At 41.1% G+C, this 16,109-nt stretch overlaps 1 protein-coding gene across 6 annotated transcripts in view; it reads right to left on the reverse strand.

Moving 5' to 3' along the window:
- Positions 1–13,061, reverse strand: part of dock6 (dedicator of cytokinesis 6) — a 31,758-nt gene extending 18,697 nt beyond the window's left edge. For 3 of the 6 annotated variants that reach the window (XM_005749909.2, XM_005749908.2, XM_005749905.2), the window contains exons 1-14: positions 12,975–13,061; positions 10,541–10,628; positions 8,996–9,174; positions 8,720–8,788; positions 8,440–8,566; positions 7,798–8,010; positions 5,868–5,953; positions 5,681–5,747; positions 5,267–5,416; positions 4,075–4,155; positions 3,704–3,860; positions 3,012–3,142; positions 1,864–1,957; positions 1,586–1,748 (exon numbers count right to left, since the gene is read on the reverse strand). In XM_005749909.2, the coding sequence (XP_005749966.1) occupies positions 1,586–1,748; positions 1,864–1,957; positions 3,012–3,142; positions 3,704–3,860; positions 4,075–4,155; positions 5,267–5,416; positions 5,681–5,747; positions 5,868–5,953; positions 7,798–8,010; positions 8,440–8,566; positions 8,720–8,788; positions 8,996–9,174; positions 10,541–10,628; positions 12,975–13,027 (1,658 nt within the window). In that variant the 5' untranslated portion in view covers positions 13,028–13,061. Of the gene's footprint in view, positions 1–1,585; positions 1,749–1,863; positions 1,958–3,011; positions 3,143–3,703; positions 3,861–4,074; positions 4,156–5,266; positions 5,417–5,680; positions 5,748–5,867; positions 5,954–7,797; positions 8,011–8,439; positions 8,567–8,719; positions 8,789–8,995; positions 9,175–10,540; positions 10,629–12,251; positions 12,508–12,974 lie in introns of those variants that run through there. The other 3 variants (XM_013915117.1, XM_013915118.1, XM_005749906.2) reach the window with 1 other exon arrangement.
- Positions 13,062–16,109: the final 3,048 nt, after the last annotated feature.

The raw sequence follows: 16,109 nt of genomic DNA on the forward strand, positions 1-16,109 counted from the left end.
CAGATCAAAGAAGTGATACAGCTGCTACAGGTAAGAAGACATGGAAATATGTAAACAACAGATCCCCCAGGTGAAGGTGAAAGGCTGTGGTATTTGGGGAGAGATAATGTCTCAGAATTACAATCAAGGTTCAATCTCAGTACAGCATACGGGAGCAAACTTGAGGCAGAGTATATAAGTCGCCATCAGATTGAGGTGGAGACACAGAGAAGGAGAGAGAAAAATGCAGCTTTTTGGTGACTTGTGAAAGCAAAACATTTTCTTTAAAATGCCTACATAAAATCCTGTATTGCTGTTATTATGTGGGCACTCACAGCCAAGACAATCATATTACTATTATTCACTTCATTTGCCTGCTGTATAAGGTTAAACCATACTCTAATATCCAAGACAAGAGCAAGCAAAATGAGTGTGAAAGCTACATGTAAGACTCTGGGGAAAGCAGCTGCCAGCTGCACTGGGGCTTTTGTTGAGGGAAGAGAATAATATAGGCACATCCTCTTTTGATAGGCCCAGATGGCCCAGCAACACGCTCAGACCACAAAGACTAAAGAATGGCTGACCAGCCTGGAGAAGGAAGAGCAGCAGCTGAGGACAAAAGTGAGCCGGTTGGAGATGTACCTCAGCAACTCTGTACCTCCAAGCATCAAGGAGCTGCAGGTAACAGAAAGCTGTACTCAAAATAGTTAACAGTTCAGCATGAATTCTAACACTCCATCACTCCATAGTTGCTTTTGCTGGTTATTGCTTCATATTTGAACGCTAGTCATATAATCACTGACAGGTTATTTTAACTTTACTTCTGTTTGTAGGAGAGAGCAGAGGAGCACGACAAAGTCTTGCGAGGCTTACAGCTTTTGACTGAGCTCCAAAAAGAGGATATTGAGAGTCAGAATGAGCAGCTTGCCAAACTGCAGAAGATGGTAAATAACTTGTTCAAACTATCTGATATTCTTGATAAACTTTCCATGTTTTTATTTCATTAAATTTGCTACTTTGCTTCTCTCTTCCAGAGTGAAGTGCTGACATGATCCAGATCTTAACTCCATAAACTCACTGCACTCCCTTCCAACCTTGCTATGGATGCTATAGATCAACTGCACTGGCAGAAAATATATATTTTGGGTCCTTCATAATTACATCCTTGTTATCGTGCCTGTAATCTATATTTTGTGCATTATTTTTGTGTCTTTACATCAGTTTGCTTTGTAAATTTGCTTTTTAAAATAAGCTGTTAAATTATTAAAGATTGTGTTTGGTGAACCAGTATTATATGTATACGCTGTACATAGAATAAAAACAATTTGTTTGTTTTTTGTATTTTTATGCTCATATTCTACATGAAAATAACATTAGTAAAAACAAATTCAGATTAAAAACAAAATGCTGGAAAAATGTCTCTTTTTCTCCTTTAACTATTGACTTAAAGGTTGAAGAATATCAGACTCTGTCAAAAATCAATAATCAAATAGACACAAGAGGCCCAGACTAGGTCAATGTATATTTGCTTAATAGGTAAACTTACTATAAAACAAACATACACAGTGTGTTCATATGTGTGTGCCTTTGTAAGATGAACGCTCACCTATAGGTAGTGTGCGGTGTGTATACTTGGCGGGCGGGGAACTCCAGCACCTCTTTGGTTGGTCGAACACGCAGGTCTGGATATGGCTTCACATGAAGCAGCTCTGGTGAGAGGCAGTAATGAGGCAAGTCTGGAGCTGGAGAGATATCGATCTTCAACTGGGCTGAGAGGCAAAGCAGGTCGGGGATTAAAACAGAGACATATAAACAGTGCATCTAAAATCACCCATGAAGCTTTGGGTGAACCTTTCCTAGACAACAGAAACGTGTTGGGTTTACCTGTGACAGGCCTCAGGCGGCGCAGAACAGAGGACGGTCTGCGCATATCTGCAAGATACTTGTAAAGGTCTTCATCGCTCAGCCTATCCCCCTCCTTGGTAAACAAAAGAGCAGTTCTCTATAAAACTGTTTCAATTTTATTTGAAAAGCATTTTTTGATCATCCCTCTTATATGGATTTTTAAAAAAAAAAATATATATATATGTTTAGAACAGGTCAGCGTCTTTGTTCAGTTCAGTCTTACCCTAAAAGTGGACACTGGGGAGGGAGTTAAATGCAGTCAGGTTTAGAAGAATGACCAGAGCACTGACAATTTAAGTGCACTGCCATGATTAAGAGGGTGTGTTAGAAACATGTTGCAGTGAGAGGAGTATGTCACATAGCGGACACACTCACAGGCTTTGTTTCATTTGTCTCTACTAAATTAAAAAGAGTAAAAACAGGCTGCAGTTTTTCACTTTTATAAAAACTAACATTTTGGAGGGAAAGGCTTTTTGACAACTGACTTTAATAAATCACACCACATTCATGGATTTTACTAGGATAACATATAGCATATAAGTGGTCTGAAAAACAGGGTTGCCTTCAGGTTATGGTGACAAGTGTCCCATCGTTGGAAAGAAATACACTCTTGATTCACAGTTATATAAAAAGGGATGTCTGCATAGACTGTGCTTTCACAACAATTCACTGATAACTATGGTGCAACAGCTCAGAGAGCATAATCTTTTTTTTTAAAAGATTAATAATTAAATGGACAGTATTGCCCAAGGTTAGCAGAAAAAGTAGTTTTAAAGCACTGGGGCTATTTATTTATTATTTATTTATTCCCATGTCTTTTATTAGATACTGTTAATTTCATACTATTAATTCTATTTATATAGCAGCAATTCACAAGACAATAACTTTCTCTGGACACTTGTCATTATTTAAAGTAACAATGTGACAATAATATATAGAGAATTCCACTGATTACCTTTAAATAAGTGCTTGTTGACAGTAGAAAGAAAAATGAAACTCTACTTTTTATGCAGTTATTTATTATGTCTCACGTTTTGTTTCTATAGTGATATTCAACAACCCCATTCAAATAATGGGTAGTTTACCTCACTGTAAGGACAGATCTACACATGTGCACTTCTAAATACCTGCTTGAAGAAGTTGGTAACGGTGAGTGTTGCAGGACGGAAAGTGGCAAAGTTACACATGTCATCACCAATGCTCATCCGCTCGAACCCCTTCTTCTTTCTCTCGTTCCACGTTCCATGACCTTTTCGCTCTAGCAGTGACCCAAAGGTGTGTATTATAGGGACAGGAGACATTTGTTACTGTAATTAGGCAAATGGTCTGCATACAGTGATCAGCCACAACATTAACACCAGCTGCCTGATATTGTGTAGGTCCATTCCAGGTGCTAAAACAGCTCTGACCCGGAAACACAACCTCTGATTGTGTTTTGTGGTTTCTGAATCCAGGAAGTTAGCAGTGGACCCTGTGAGATTTGGAGTGTGGGGCCTTTGGATGAGTGACGATGCATTCCACATATGCACAGTGCAGAAACTAGGGCAATATTTTGGGATTTTTGAGTTCCTCGAGCAATTCCCGAGCATTTTTTCTTTTGTAAGGCACACTGGCCAGCTGCGAGACACTGCTGACATTGCAACAGTGTTTAAGTGGACAGCACACATCACACTAACATCTACACGAATGTTAGGTTTCCCAGCATCATGTTCCATTCTACCACGGTGATGCTCCTGTCAGTAGTTTTAATGTTGTGGCTCATCAGTGTACGTGCACATGTGAAATTATCAATGAAATATATGTATATAATCAGCAGTACCAGAATCAGAGTCCGGATCAGACCGATCCAGACCTCCCACACTGCTGACGATGTTGAGAAGGTGAATGGCCGTCCAGGCAAAAGGCATGCGAAAACAGCCGAGACGCGTGCACGACTGCTCTGCCTGAAGGCGCAACTTCTCTAGCTTTTCCTTGTGCTGCAGTGGAACAAAATATGATCTGAAAAGATACTGAACAGCCTAAAACATCTGCAAGAGCCAGTATTGGCTTGCCAAAGACGACAGTAAATATTGCAGCCACCCTGACAAAATTGAGTAATTCTTGTGACTAGACAGTAAGAGGGTCCCACGTGCATGGCGGCTGCAAGCTCTGAGCATTGCAACAGTTTAAAGAACATTTTGGCTCCATTACCTTAGATGAATCTGATTCTTTCATAACCATGTAGGGCTCACAGCATTCACTAATATCTCCTTGTTGAAGGACCTTTTCAAGCTGAAAAAACACATGCAAATGCACTTTTAACTCACTGAGAGCAATTATGTGATTTAAAGTAATATTTGTTGTTGATGTTCAGCGCTGTCAAAAAGTATTTGCACTCTTCTTCTGATTTTTTAGTCTTTTTGCATAATTGCCAAACATGTTTCAAATCATCAAATGAATTTTACAATTACACAAAAATAACCTGAGTAAATACAAAATGCAGTTTTGTATTTAGTTTTTTTTGCAACACCCAAGTGGCCAGCCCATTCTACAGACCTGATTACTGTTCAAGAAAATCAAGAAATCACTTAAATAAAACCTGTATGACCAGGTGAAGCAGGCTAAAAGATCTTAAAATGCATCAATGGAGGAGGAGGTCCGGGAGGTCACAATGGAACTCAGAAAAACATCTGAAGAACTCTAAGCTTCACTTGTCTCAATTAAGGTCAGAGTTCATGATTCGACAGTAAGAAAGAGACTAGGCAAAAATGGCACCCATTGTAGAGTTCCAGAGTCAATACCACCACTGACCAAAGAGAACACAAAGGCTCATCTCATACTTGCCAAAAAGCTTCGCAATGATCCCCAAAACCTTTAGGAAAATTCTGCAGACTGATGAGACAAAAGCTGAACTTACTGGAAGGCTTGAACCCTGTTACATGTGGCATAAAACCAAAACAGCATTTCATAAATGTGCATAATCCAAATGGTAAGCTGTTCGTGGTCAAAAACCCTACAATGTGGCTGAATTAAAACAATTGTGCAAAAAAATAGCAAGCCAAAATTCCTTCACGGCGACGTGAAAGACTCACTGCCAGTTATGGCAAATCCTTGAATGCAGTTCTTGCTATCTTGGATGGCAGAACCAGCTATTAGGTTTAAGGGGCAATTATTTTCTCACACAGGGCCAAGCAGGTTTGGATGGCTGTTTACCCTTAATAAATGAAACTATCATTTAAAATCTGCATTTTTATTTACTTGATTTATCTTTGTCTAATATTAAAATGTGTTTGAAGATCTGAAACATCCAATTGTTTCAGATCTTCAAATATGCCAAAAACTAAGAAAACAAACCAAATGCATTTTCCCAGCACTGTACATGTGTAGTTGAGTTTTTCAGTACCTTAATGACCAGGAAAATGTCAGGAGAAGGGTATGTGATGGAGAAAATGGCGGAACGAGCCAATGTAGATATGGCGACATGAGGTGTATGGGGTTTTAGGAGTCCTTTCATCTGATCCGAGTTAAGGTCAAAGTAGAAATTCTCAGAGATCTGTTGGGAGGAAAGATAAGCGGGAATCAGAGGAGGCAGGGGAAGGAAAGATGATAATGGAAATGCACGTCAAGGGATGCTAATTCAGTTTTGACTCAGTGATCTAAACCGCAAGACCACTTAGGCCTCTTTGAGAAGAGGGAAATTAAATTAGTGAAGTATGAGCTCAGCATTATGTAAGTGGTTTTACAGAGTGAAACTCATTGAAAGAAGACTCATTATGCCAAATAAGAACTAATCAAATGGAACAAAAAGAAATAAAACCTTTTTCTTTTCCTTGATGTCATAAAGGGCGAGTGTTCCAAATATTGGCTCGATTTCTATTTCAAACCTGAAAAACATACAAAATAAACAATGTCAAATAAGGAGTGCATTGGGGTATTTGTAATAAATATAATAACCAGAGCATGAAGATACAAATGCCAGGAGCAAGACTCCAAATGTTCCTTACTTCAGAGACAAACACTTGACCATGATCCTCTGGCCACAATGTTCCTTGGGCACTTCAGGAAGAGAGCATCTCTCTACTGCTTCATCCTGCCACACAGAAAGGAAAACAAGACCCCGGCATAGCATTTACACAGATGTCATGGCAACATAGTGGCAGAGAAACAGTGAAGTGTACACATACATTAAAAAAAGGATGAGTGAGAAAAGGAGAACACTGAGGGAAGGAAAGCAAACAGTTCTCCTGAAGTGGCTGGATTTGCAGACATTATGGACATTCACTTTATGGGAACATTCAATAGCTCTGAGCTGAACAAATGGCAACGGCATTTATAAACTCTGCTGCCAGAGTCTTCTGCTCCCTGCAGCTTTAGCTCTGTGTGGTCAGTGCTTTTCTTTTAGATGTCTGGTTTGCCTTCAATTCGTAGCACTGTTTAGTTAGGAGTGGAAATGATAAATACAGTTTTATTGTCACTGACTAAAAAAGGTGCTTACTTTTTCATTTTAGCGTGCATGTCAGTAATGCCTTTTTTTAAACACCAATGAAGTGTTGTTGGTCTATCTAACCAGCCCACATTATGACCAAATCAACGTTACTAGCTATGGAGTTAATTTCTGTCCACCAGAAATCATGGTTGAATCAGTGCTGAATGTCTTGCTCAAGTCTCTCCCACAGCCACGATACTAGTTCTAGACTCCATGTTGGTGGAAAACCAGCAATATCACCATTTACACAGCTCCAAGTTCCTTCAGTACTTCCAGTGTGCTGCTAGTCTAAGCTGTTGCACTTAATTCATTACACAACTAGCCCACAGAAACGCTGCACTTAAGATCGATAATTCCAAAATCTATTTTTTGATAACAGAATAATTAGATCGTGGGCTGTTTCAAGGTTCTCACGGGGTGAACCATAAGAGAGAAACAACTCTCAGGGTACATTCACACTAACAAGTTTTAGTTTTAAACTTTTACAACATTTATGCCTAACGCCGGCACTGATAAGACATTTTAGAACCACTAAAAAGACTTTTAGAAATGCTGCTGACCCAGATTTAGTTCAAAAACTGCAGCATTGTGTTTCAGCCAAAATGAGCAAAGTGAGCTTTCAGAATCAAACGATACAGACGCTTATGTTTGCTTCCTGCTGACGTCTTATATCTCACACAAAGAAAACTAAAACATTAGCTTGCTCATATAGCTTTTTTGATTTCATCCTTCTTATGAGCATACTCTTTTTTTCCCTCCACTGTTATAGCTTCCTCTGTCAATGCTCCCAGTATTGCTCTAACATGTTGCTGTATTTGCTCTGTGGCAACCCCCAATTTGAATTTTCGTCTCCATGACGGCCTCATATTTGTGTCTGACTTTCATCTACAGTTACAACTCATCATGGCTCCATGCAGAGAAATCAGCACCGTGGAAATTGCTCTGTGTGCCAAAATATTACACTAATGGGTAATACTCATACAATCATGGGTATTTATTGCCACAAAATTTATAATAGAATGTTTCTCACCAGGAAATTGTGACCCGGAGTGATAAGCATTCATTATCAGTGTGATGTGTTTCCTCTAAACAGAGTAAACCTAAAGCTTCTCTCAGCTGTTCTCTTATTCACAAGGGGTTACCAGAGTAGATGCATCTGCATATTTGACTTGGCACAGACTTTTTTATGACAGATTCCCTCAAATAACCCCAGGGATATGAGTCTCCTCCTGGTTTTAACCCAGGATCTTAAGCATATTATACACGTGTTAACCACTACACTATGGAGCATGTAAGCCAAACCCTATGTTGACAGTATAGAACCCTGAATAACTCTTATTTAAACTAAATTTGTGATCATAGCTATAAATCATAATCATTTTTAATTTGCACTGTTTTTTCTAACTTAAACCACAACAGAGTCAGATATAAGAGAATCAAACACAAACCTCATCAGGGGGAGGGAACAGGCCAAGCAGGTCATTGTGGCGCCCCTGCTGTCGTGCCTCGGTATTGCGGTGGTCCATGTCCTCTGCAGCTGTTTGTTCCAGCACAGTTAACAGGAGAGCGTCTGGAGACGAATTCTTCAGGTCAAAGATGCTGGAGGCCCAGCTGCCGCGAGGAGTCTCATCGATGCTGACTGACCGCCGCTTTACGTCATCCTGAACCACACAAGATTGAGAGGTGAGGTCATGTGTTTTTCTGTTTGATTTTTTTCCCCCTTCCAGGCAAAGATGTGTTATAAGAATTACAATGCTACATATCCCATTACCCATCTGATATGACTCATGTGGGGAAAATGTAATAGATAATGGATAAGACATTTATCCATTTATCCATTAGTCATTTTTCATATAATTAGCTTGTTGACCAGAATACAACTCATACTGCCTTTCTCTGTGATAATGAGACACCCAGCAATCTGGCAACTCTCTCTCTTAGCCTGTGTATTAAATGACAGCACTTTTAGTGTGTGACAGCTGGAAAACCTTTACTCCCGGCAATACTAAAACATGTTTCATGAACCTAACCTCACTGAACGCCCATCAGCATTTAAGATTACAGGGTCTTTGAACATCGCAGTCGTCTACCTGGTCTTCCTGGCGCTCAGCTGCAGCAGCCTCATCCAGTTCAAAGGTCTGTTTGACCAGCCCTCGTTGCCTCTCCCTCTGCCGCTCAGAGTTGTGAGGGGTGTATGTGGTGCTATAGAGCTGATATCTGAAGAAGAAGAAGAAGAAGAGTTGTCCAACTAATAATGTAACTGTCAATCACATGTGGAGTGAACACAGAAATGTGGTGCACATTATTACAAAATAGATGAAACGCATACTGTAGGTTAATTTAGCTGACACCCCGACTGTGACCACTTACTTTCTTTGAATGACAAGCCAGTCATCTGTGTAGACAGCCAAGGCATCTCTCACTCTGGAATCCAGCGAGCTACATTGAAAAACACATGAATAATTGAGCAAAGCATGCTTTTAATATTTATGTTCACAGAGAGAAGGCTTTGTTCCTATCTGTAGTGATGTTTATCCATTACAGTGATATTAAAGCTCTGCTTGTGTAGTAATGTCAAGACCATAAATGGGACTTGAGAGTTTAGTATGAGGATTGTGCTGGCCATTAGCAGACTAGCGGACTTACTCCTCTTCCTCAGGCAGTGGGGGCTCCAGTGTATTGCAGTCTTTGTCCAGGTGGAGGAGCTCCAGGTCATCTGACGGGAACTCCATTAGCTGCTTGAGAGGGCCGGGCTCCACCCCAGGAGCATGACTGCTCACATACTCCTCAAAGTCCACCGGCTCAACCACCTCCGTCAGTGGAAGCTGTCAGTCAGCATTAAACTATTATGTACATATTACTATGATGTGCCCACAATTTCTAGCATTACCACTTTAATACAAAATCACAGAAAGGGTAAACATGTGAAAGCAATGGTTATCTTTTAATTAAGTGGCATTCACAGGGAAAAAAATCAGCTTCTGGGGAGTTATTACATTTTTATTGGCATTTTTCACTAAATTCATCATGTCAGAGACTTCAATGCGTTCTTGCTTCTTATATTTACTCTTGGATCAGAGTAGCTTTGGATGATTAACCGTTCAAAATAATCCAGGTTTATTTACTATTGGAACTTATTGAACTTATTGAGTTCATCCTCTGTCGGAAACAACCTTATAGCTCTCTTCTCCCTTTTAATTCAACTGTTTTCCTGACTGATTGTCGCACCCAAACAAAAGGTTTAACCAGCACATGGGTAGGGCTTCTGTGCTCGCAGCCAAAGCTTGTTTGAGAAGACCCCATTAGGAGTATCCCAAATTATTAATTACATAGACATACAACAGCAAAAACCAAGGTTCTGATACCAAACAATAAAACGCAGTGCAAGAGATTACTTTCACAAATGCTGATCCGATTATTTAAAACTAGCCATGTTTAATATGGGAACCCACTACGACAGGAATGGCAGAAAAATATAAAAGATCCACACACGGTTGGTAAACAAAAACTTCCTGTACCACATATATATCTCTATATATCTCTATGCAAGCTAAAAAGAAAGAAAAATACTGTGTCTAAACAAGGTTATCCATTTCTTTTACAGTTTTGGTTTTCACTTCTCAATTTTGAACAAGGCATGTACTTTCTTTTTTATCTGTTTAATCAAAAGCAGAATCCCCCACAGGAACTACTGCTACAGCCCCTGTCTAAATGGAAAAAACCCTAAGTTGTTGTCATCTTTTTTTTCATATGGCCCAATTCACTGCAAGTAAAAACAAGGCTCTACTCCACAACCTATGTCTACCAGACTGTCTGTTAGAAGATCACAGAGAATTCTACATTTCTTCTGGGTTAATTAGAAACCATACTGGCATGTTTATAACAAGACACAAGACAATTTCCAAGACAAATCACCTGATATAACCATCCCTTCTTCTATTCTTAAGCGTTCATGGTGAGACCTTGCCTAGCTGTAGAACAACACAGCTGAGTGAGAGCAGGTATGCTTGCTTCAAAGCCACTTGCTGTGAACACTAATTAAAACTGCAATCACCTAAGTAATATCTTCCTCCTTGTATCTAAACTCAGTACTCATTTACAAAGTTACACCCATCCATTTCTGGCCTGACTAATTTGAGCTTCAGGGCTGCCGGGCAGTAACTCTGAGAGGTTAAACACAGGGTGACTCACAGGGTGGTGCGCGCCTCCTCGTTTCTTTGACAACTGAGGTGAGCCATAGTCTCTGGACACTTGTTTTCTGACCTCTGCAGCAACCGTCCTGAACAATAGAAAGGATTGTAGGTTAGAAATAAAACATGGGTGCAAATAACAAAATCAAAATCCAATTAAATGTAAGAGGTCCTTCACATTTATTTATTTATTTTTACTTTTTAAAAAATAAAAAGTATTTACATTTAACAGCTTAAGTGTCTACAACTATTCAGGAAGTGACGTCTGCACTTTCTCAAATCCTACCCCACAGAATCTGTGAACCCCTTATCACCGTTTTCATCTCCTGGTACTAGTAGCAATGCTGAAGGGCAGCAGCTGTTCTGAAAAGGGACCCGATCCGATCTCACAGAGCAGGCACAGAGCCAGAGCTCCGTCCCTGGCCTTTATGAACTAACGGCAAAGGGAGGCTTAAAGACAGACAAAGCAAGAGAAGGAAAAAAAAACAATCCTTTCCCAGAGACAGCAAGCAGCTGCTCCTCTAGAACCACATGTCTGTTTCTTTCATATACACAGCTGCAAAGGCTTCAACATTTCTGCTGTGATTACATTGCTAAGGTTCATGTCATACATCAATCAAAACCACAAGGACTCCTTAAGACTAGTGACCTCCACTTCCATCTCCAATACAGAGCTAAGATCTCCTTGTGATGACAAATCAGAATGCATTTCTTTCAGGTTGAACTTTTAAGAACTAGTACTACATTACTGGCAATCTGGAAAGAGTTTCTGCAGCTTCTCTGCACACCTCCATTTAAAACAGGAAAAAGGAACATTATCAACTGCAAAGTCAACAGCCAGAACACCCCTTCCCACCCTTTCCTGCATCCGGCGCTAAACAATGCTCTTGGTCTCACTAAAAAGTCGGGATTTTAGGAATGGGGTGGGCGATTGAGAATTCCTCTTTAGGATGCGTTATAGAGAAATTATACACTTACATCAGAATGTAGCATCATGTTTATTTCTTGATGAAACGGACTATAAAATGAACTGATTGAAGCTGAGGTGAATAGCTAGGGGGGGAAACACTTGTAACAAACAGGGAGCTACTTCCCTACCAACACCTCCACACACCCACACAAGTTTTGGTGCAGTTGTTATTCAAACACTCAGGTGACAGGTGTGACGAGTTTTGACAATTTTACCTGGAATGTGATCACCATATGTTCAGTGTGATGAAACAGTGCATTTCTAACGCATGCAGCACCACTTTTAACGGAGAGGCAGAACCAGTTTACAACATGTAGAAACAGGTTACTAATATATTCCCACGAGGCGAAGTATTTCTCTTATTATTACTCCGAAACAAATACTCCCACTTAAAGTACACACCTTAATAGCAGAGCAGCCTTTGGTTCGGCGCTGTTTTACTTAAGTAGCCCAATCATTGTTGACAACAAAGCTCTTACGATGCTACGACAACGTGTAGAAAACAGGTTATTAAACTCGCAAAAGTGCAAGACACCCATTAAGAAAGCGCAAACTACGTGACTAAACCCCTTTCTTGTGGTATTAGGCTACAGGTGTGTTTATACCAAGCGGTTTATGCTTTGTGATACCTTACAAATCCTAGCTTAGTGGCTATATGCACCGTCTCTCCTGCAGGTCATTCTCAAGCAAAGCAAGCGGCAGTGTAGTAGCCGTTAAACAATAACTTCTGTCACTGTCTCACCGGTTGATTTTATGAGCAAAAGCCCTCCTTTCGCTCGGAGTCGATGACATTTCTCGTCCCCATGTAAGGAAAAGTCTTCGAATAAAAACTGAAAGTGGTCTGCTCCTCTCGAGGTTTCGCTCTGTCCCGCTTGTGCAGGGATGCGGACTCTCAGACCGCTTCCTTCTCCACGCTGGGACCGGGCAGGGATCCCTACTTGTTCCTCCTAGCGGTCGGGAGCTGAACCGCGGCCGTGCTGTAAAGCATACCTATACTACATCCGGTATTATTTCAAAATAAAACGCGATCGTCTTTCCTTATTGGTTTTTCGATCAAAATAAACAGAGTTACAACACTACGTTTTCAGTATACATAACCAATAACCCTTTTTAAACACGTAAGAACTTTTAACATTACAAAATCTGATCTGCGCCTTTAAAATTGTACAATGCTGTGAAAAAATCACTTTACGTCCGGCCTCACTATCCTTCCGCGTCAGTTTGACCACTTTGCACAAAGAGGCTATCATGTCTACCATCTGCTAACGCAGAAATCTCACCTGACCGGTTTAGAGCGACCTGTTCATGCCGCATATCCACATCGGTTTAGGTTTCATTGGTTTCATTTCTGTTTAAAATTTAGGAAGTGGACCAAAAACATTTCAAGTCCTGTTACTTTCACAAAGAAGGTTTTCTGATAACATGACTTTGACCGTCATTAATAACTAGGTGGAAAAGGACTCACTGTTTTCTCTTGTTTTGTTCATTGCTGTTGTCAGGGGCGGCCACACAGTTCATGCGTCATAAAGCACAAAGCAGCATGCCAACTCAGCTTGCTCTGACCACTCAAGACAACACAGCGTGTTACACCTGCAGTAAACCAGCAGATGGGGCTGTTCACCGTGACTGCAGAAAGGGGAACCCTTGCCTGGTTGGTGTTTTTTAAGATTCAATCTGTAAATTTGACCTCTGCAAGGAGACAGAAAAGGACTACAGCTTTGTTTACTGGCCGTGTTGGAAAGTCATACTGGTGAGCACAAAAATACTTACATATTTCAAAGGCAAACACCTATAAGGGAGATACTAACGATGTTTTAAGCTTACCGTTTGACCAGCTCTTTTCTCTGTCGTATTTGAACACATAAGGAATGACATTGGCCCTGACTCTCCCCTCTAATGGAGGACTTTTCAGTTTATGATAATGGCAGGTCTACATCTCCCTCCTGTCTGCCTGCCTGCAATCACCATTCCATACCCCACGCCTACTATGAGGAAATTATATAGCCATGCTTAGTGCTGCAGCCCAACCCCGCCACCCAACTCTCACTCCTTCTACCCCACAGTTCTCCAATTCAGCACCCTGGAGAGCTGCTGCAGGTACTCGGCTGTCCTCTGCGAGATGGCTGATGAATGGCAAGAACTGTAGAGCAGAGATGTGAAAAATGGGAAGAGAAGGAATGAACCAAGGAAAAATAAACCTCGCATGACAGAAGCGTGGCTGTAGCTGAGCAAAGACAGATGTCTCTAGGATATATGTTTATGTATGCATGTAGCACTCAAGAGCTGCATTAGAGCTCGCAGCAGGCACGACTCTGGCCCATAGACACTGCTAATGAAAATAAATGAAGCTCATACTCGCCATCTCTCCCTCTATGCAGGCACGCTTCCACCACAATGCCAACACTCATCTTTCATTCTCCTCTGCCCCAAGATCCAACAAATTCTAATTTATTGGACGATGGGGCTCTCTATAATTGATTCCTTTATTAATAAAAATTCTATTATCTGCCCTGCATTCATGTGTGTATTCAGCACGTCTCAGGCATAACCTGAAGAGCTACAGTAAGTATATTTCTAAATGTCTGCAACAAGCATTTCAATATGAGCTCACTTAGTATTTGTACCGTGTTTTTATGTGACATTGCAACGTCCTTGCCTGGTTGAAAACCCACCTCCTATAAGTAGGCTGAACCCATCCCTGCTTTATCCTTCAGTCCACACCTTCCCTGCCTGCTTCCTTGCCTTTCTGTTCATCGAAGGCTTTCAATCCTTAGATCGGCACTATTGTTTGTGTGCCCAGCCCCCACGGCAGTGAGAGCCCCCACCACCACCACCACCACCACCACCATCACTGTTGTGTTACCAAAGAACAAAAGAGAGAGTGTCAGACACCACCCACTAGATCTCTTTCACACCAGAGCCCCCACCTCAGTTCCAGATGGGGTTGCCTTTTTTTCAGGGTCTCTCTCAACCCCAAGAGTCCTCCAAAATGGAGCCCCTCCTCCCCTCCCCTTAGAGCCAGAACTCAGCTGCCCGTCATCCACCTGCTCTGCTGCCACGCGCCCATGGCCAGGGCACGTCCCCTCTATATCCAGCCCCACCAGGGAGTCCTATTAAAATCATTATGCACTTCTTTTTTAACTGGCGTCTGCTTCCAGAGCATCACTAGAACCAATAGAAACTGGCAAAATAACTAAAACCTTCCAGAGAAAAGCTAACAAAAACCCACCAAATAACCTTTCATGACACTTTCGATGGTTATATATAATGTTTATATACATACACACACACACACACACACACACACACACACATATATATATATATATATATATATATGTCATTAGAGACCTTGCTTGCTCAGCAGCTGCTCTTAACGCAGGGTGGAGGAATTACACCAGATGAAAATTGTCATCAATAATGCTAATCTCCATCTTATACTGGTGTGCTATACAATGGTCAGGCAGCTGCTCTCTCTCTTTTTTAAAAGTTTCTTTTAAAGCATCAACATGGAGCATCCTCGGGAGACGATCTCTGCTTCAACCTCCACCCCTGTCTTGACCTCTCCCCTCCAGGGACACAGAATGGGTGCAGCAACAGGACACATCTGCTCTCAGACAGCTGTTAAGTCTCCTAATGTTGATCCTACAGTCGGCGTTGGTGCAGGGGGTAATCATTGCTGAATCACATGATATCAGCTTAATTACTACCCCAAAAAACACACAATCCAGAATTTCCTGGCAGTCAACTTATCCAGAGGGCATAATAAAAAGAAATAATAGCAATTTTGCTAACAACACAAACATTATTCCATAGTTATGCGCTAATATAATCTAGTGAATCAGTTGTATATTTCTTGAACACCACCCTGTAAATATGAGCAGCCACATTTTCTCCTCTGCCTACATTACATGCATGAATGCATGTGAGCCTGTCACTCACTAACCAAGATTTATGGAAATATCCATCCAAGCTCTAGTCAGAGCGGTGCACAGAGTGCACACTGCTATGAGAGTGCAGCCATATTTGAATACATGCAGATATATGCCTGTATGTTTGAGTGGTTTAAAGCCTTTGCTTTGGTCTTTTTTATAGTTTCTGTGCTGCAGGAAATGGCTAAAACATCTCCATATACCCATCCCACCACCATCCTCTACTCCCTAAGGGTTCAAGCACCAAAATCAATTGAAAGAAAGAAGAGTGTACTGTGGTCCTCCCCCTACATCTGTCAGGGAGGGAAAGCAGGAGGGGCTACACTTATGGGCCATACAGGAGAACAATATCAGTCCATCTGTCACAAACCGTTTCATCTCTGATGGGGTGAAATATAGCTCGCAAATACATCTACTTCTATATCATCTATGTGTATTAGCTTACTGTTGTCCAAGCCTCCACCAATTCCCAGAAGCGCATGCAGTGGCTTTTTGTCTCATATTACTTTCCTCCCACCAGCCAGCACTCTCCAGCCACCTTGCAAATTATGCTTTTAAGCCAAACAGAATGTTAAAAGAAATTGTTGCACTTTACACGCTGAAGCAGTTAATGAAAATGGAAGACGACCAAGCAACAAAATTTACATGTAAAAAGTTCCAGAATAAAA

This window comes from Pundamilia nyererei, unplaced genomic scaffold (assembly GCF_000239375.1).
Source record: "Pundamilia nyererei isolate P.nyererei 1_Seehausen unplaced genomic scaffold, PunNye1.0 scaffold00258, whole genome shotgun sequence".
NCBI classification, from domain to species: Eukaryota; Metazoa; Chordata; class Actinopteri; order Cichliformes; family Cichlidae; genus Pundamilia; species Pundamilia nyererei.